The 3,439-nt window shown below is 52.6% G+C and overlaps 1 protein-coding gene across 1 annotated transcript in view; it reads left to right on the top strand.

The window, feature by feature from the left end:
* Positions 1 to 3,228, top strand: part of IRF2BP2 (interferon regulatory factor 2 binding protein 2) — a 14,007-nt gene extending 10,779 nt beyond the window's left edge. The window contains exons 2-3 of the mRNA XM_026044713.1: positions 10 to 349; positions 760 to 3,228. Of these exons, the coding sequence (XP_025900498.1) occupies positions 10 to 349; positions 760 to 1,475 (1,056 nt within the window). The 3' untranslated portion in view covers positions 1,476 to 3,228. The remainder of the gene's footprint in view (positions 1 to 9; positions 350 to 759) is intronic.
* Positions 3,229 to 3,439: the final 211 nt, after the last annotated feature.

Here is a 3,439-nt window from a genome sequence, read left to right as displayed (position 1 = left end):
GCGGCGCAGCCCGGCGAGCTGGCCCACAAGCGCCCCGGCTCCGTGTCCTCCTCGTCGTCCTCGTCGGGCGGCGGCGGCGGCGCGGCGGGCGAGCACGAGGGCGCCAAGGAGAAGCGCGGCTCGGCCGAGAGCCTGCCGGCGGCGGCGGAGCTGGGCGCCGAGGGCAAGGGCCGCGCGGGCGAGCAGGAGTGGCTGGCCAAGCCCAAGACGGTGCGGGACACGCTGCTTGCGCTGCACCAGCACGGCGCCCACACCGTGCCCCCCTTCGACAGCAAGTTCAAGAAGGAGCCGGGCATGGCCGGCGGACGCCTGCTGGGCTACGAGAGCAACGGCGCCGTGGCCAAGCCAGGTGAGGCGGCCAGGGCGCGCTGGCGGGGCCGGGGTCCTGCTGCTGCGCCACGCTCGGCGTCCCCACGGGCCCCACGCACCTGCTGTGGCCGTGTTCGGGATGCGCGGCTCTGCAGGCGCGCTGTGGACATGGCCGTGCCACCCTTTGGGATGGCAGTGCCACTCCTGGGGGACATGGGCAGCAGGCACCTTTGAGGATGGCTGTGCCATCCCTGGGACATGGGCAGCACGTACCCTWTGGGGACGGCCATGCCACCTGTGGGGACATGGGCAGCAGGCCCCTTTGGGACGGCCGTGCCACCCCTGGGGTGTCTCGCAGGGCAGCTCCCTTCAGGGCCGGGGTGCGTGGCACTGTCTCGTTACTGAGTTTCCTCCTCACTCTTTGCCCTCCCRTTCCCTGTGCATTTCTAGGGGCGCGGGCAGCGCGGAAAAGGAAGCCCTCGCCCGAGCCGGAGGGTGAAGCGGGACCCCCCAAGATCAATGGAGAGGCGCAGCCATGGCTGCCCACATCGTCGGACGGCATGAAGATGCCCATGACGGCCAGCTCCTTCATGTCCCCCCCACCGCCCACCGCCTCGCCTCACTCCAACCGGACCACGCCGCCCGAGGCGGCCCAGAACGGCCAGTCCCCCATGGCCGCGCTCATTCTAGTCGCGGACAATGCTGGCGGCAACCACGCCTCCAAAGATGCCAACCAAGTCCACTCCACCACGCGGAGGAACAGCAGCAGCCCCCCCTCGCCCTCCGCCATGAACCAAAGGAGGCTGGGCCCCGGCAGGGAGGTGGCGGGCCAGGGGGCCAACACGGCGGGTGGCCTGGAGCCCGTGCACCCCGCCAGCCTGCCGGACTCGTCGCTTGCCGCCAGCGTGCCCTTGTGTTGCACCCTGTGCCACGAGCGCCTGGAAGACACCCACTTTGTGCAGTGCCCCTCGGTCCCCTCTCACAAGTTCTGCTTCCCCTGCTCCAGACAAAGTATCAAACAGCAGGGCGCCAGCGGGGAGGTGTATTGCCCCAGCGGCGAGAAGTGCCCCCTGGTTGGCTCCAACGTGCCCTGGGCCTTCATGCAGGGGGAGATCGCCACCATCCTCGCCGGAGACGTGAAAGTGAAAAAGGAGAGGGACTCGTGACTCTGCCCCTTGCACGACCCGACGTCACCTTTAACTCAAACTGCTTGAATTGTGTATATATCTATAAATATATATATATAAATATATATATATCTCCAAGACAAGGGAAATGTAGACTTCATAAACATGGCTGTATAATTTTGATTTTTTTGAATACATTGTGTTTCTATATTTTTTGAAGACAAAAGGTATGTACTTATTATAAAGGCATTTCTTCTAATTCTTCTCTTTTTTTTTTTCCCTTTTGTTATAGCAACTGTTTGTTGTGCTTCCCTGGTGACAGTTACTGTTCAATGTAGGCTGTGACTTGCGCTGCTTTTTTTAGAGAGCACTTGGCAAACCAGAAATGCTTCTAGCTGTATTTGTATGCACTTGTTTCTTTTGTTCCTTTTTCCCCCCCCCCTTTTTTTTTTAATGCCAAATACACTTTCTGACATTGTAAAGATTGCCTTACTGTCTGTGATTCCTTATTCTTGGCCCCTGTTGTATAGAGCTGGTCGCATGCAGGCTTGGTGTGAGACGCCTGGGGAGGAGAGCCGATAGCTGGTGCGGGGATGCTGCCCTTGCATCCCGTGGGCAAGGCGAGCTTAGGGAGCAGGAGGGGTTTCTCTTGGAAACATCCGTCTCGTGTTGCAATAGCCCATCTGCCAGATGGAGTCTGAAATTCCGCTGTGTTTCTCAAAGGAAGTTGCCTTCAGAGTAGGATGTGGAGAGGTGTCTGTCTGAGAGGCGCTGTTGAGTTAGCGATTTCTGGGTTGGTTTGTTTTTGTTGTGTTTTGTTTTCTTTAAGGCGAAATTGACTGCAGTTCACGTGATCGGTTGTAAGATTACAGAACTGCATTTGTTCACCGGTTATACACCCGCTATAACGCGGCGTTTTGATAACAGACTTAATTCTATTCCTGGTGAATACACCAGTAGAGCACTGCCGTCTCCGAAGGTCTTCAGCGTCACTTAATGTGTTTTTTCGTTTGCTTGAACTATGCTGGGGAGGTGGGGGAGAGACTGAATTTTTTACTTTATTTTAATTTTCAGATAGTGCAGGTGGACTTTGAGTTTGCTTATCAGTCACCTCGAGTACTGTTGCTATTGTTACTATCGCTTTCATCGTATTTCCAAGTAGTGGCAGGTACAGTGTGGTACAATGACAGCAGTGACTGAGGTTCTRCCAGATCGCCTTTGGGCATATCAGTGACAGCCCAAATGTGGGTGGAGGAAACCTGTTATTTCCTTATTACGTGTGCGTGAGACAAACCTAATACTGTTCTTTGAAAATGAAAATATAAACTGGTTGAAATGAAAGCAATTTAGGGCTTCACATAATGGCCATGGCCCTGCCTTTTAAGCTACTTTGGAGCACACTTTTGTAAAGCCACTTCTTTTGATCCTGCTTCTGCATCACCAAGCAGACTTCTAAAATCAATAAATCATTGGTTACTAGAAATAGTTGAGTCTTACAGTGATGTTTTTGTGCTGTTTATAGTTTGTTGGCARTGCTGCAGCTGTACGAGCCCTCATGTTTAGGTGTTTATAACATGGTTATGAGCAGTTGTTTCTGAGCAAATGGGTGGCTAGGTTGTCCCCTCCTTTCCCCRGGACAAACTAATAAACACTTTCACTGTTTGAGGAGGAAAAATCTGTTCAKCTGACTATAATCTGAAGAATTTTGGATGCTTTTTAGTCCATTGTTCTTATTGTGATAATGTTCAGACTGCAATTGAATGCAGAGTAGATCTTTGGAAGTCTTTTTTTTTTTTTTTTTTTAAGAAATGGTCATTATTAATATTTGAAAATCAGAACTGCACATGCACAGTAATTTTTATGAAGTGTTTAATGAGCACACCCACTACATTGTGTTCCATATTACAGATCAATGTAATATTAGATAAGACTTGCATGATAAACAAATTCATTGAGTCAATATTACGCTTTAAAACTTATACCTATAGTCAAGATTGGTGTCT

This window comes from Nothoprocta perdicaria, unplaced genomic scaffold (assembly GCF_003342845.1).
Source record: "Nothoprocta perdicaria isolate Ctin4 unplaced genomic scaffold, notPer1 scaffold_38, whole genome shotgun sequence".
NCBI lineage: Eukaryota > Metazoa > Chordata > Aves > Tinamiformes > Tinamidae > Nothoprocta > Nothoprocta perdicaria.
The sequence above is the reverse complement of the archived record's forward strand: the minus strand, read 5'-3'. Positions and strand labels throughout refer to the sequence as shown.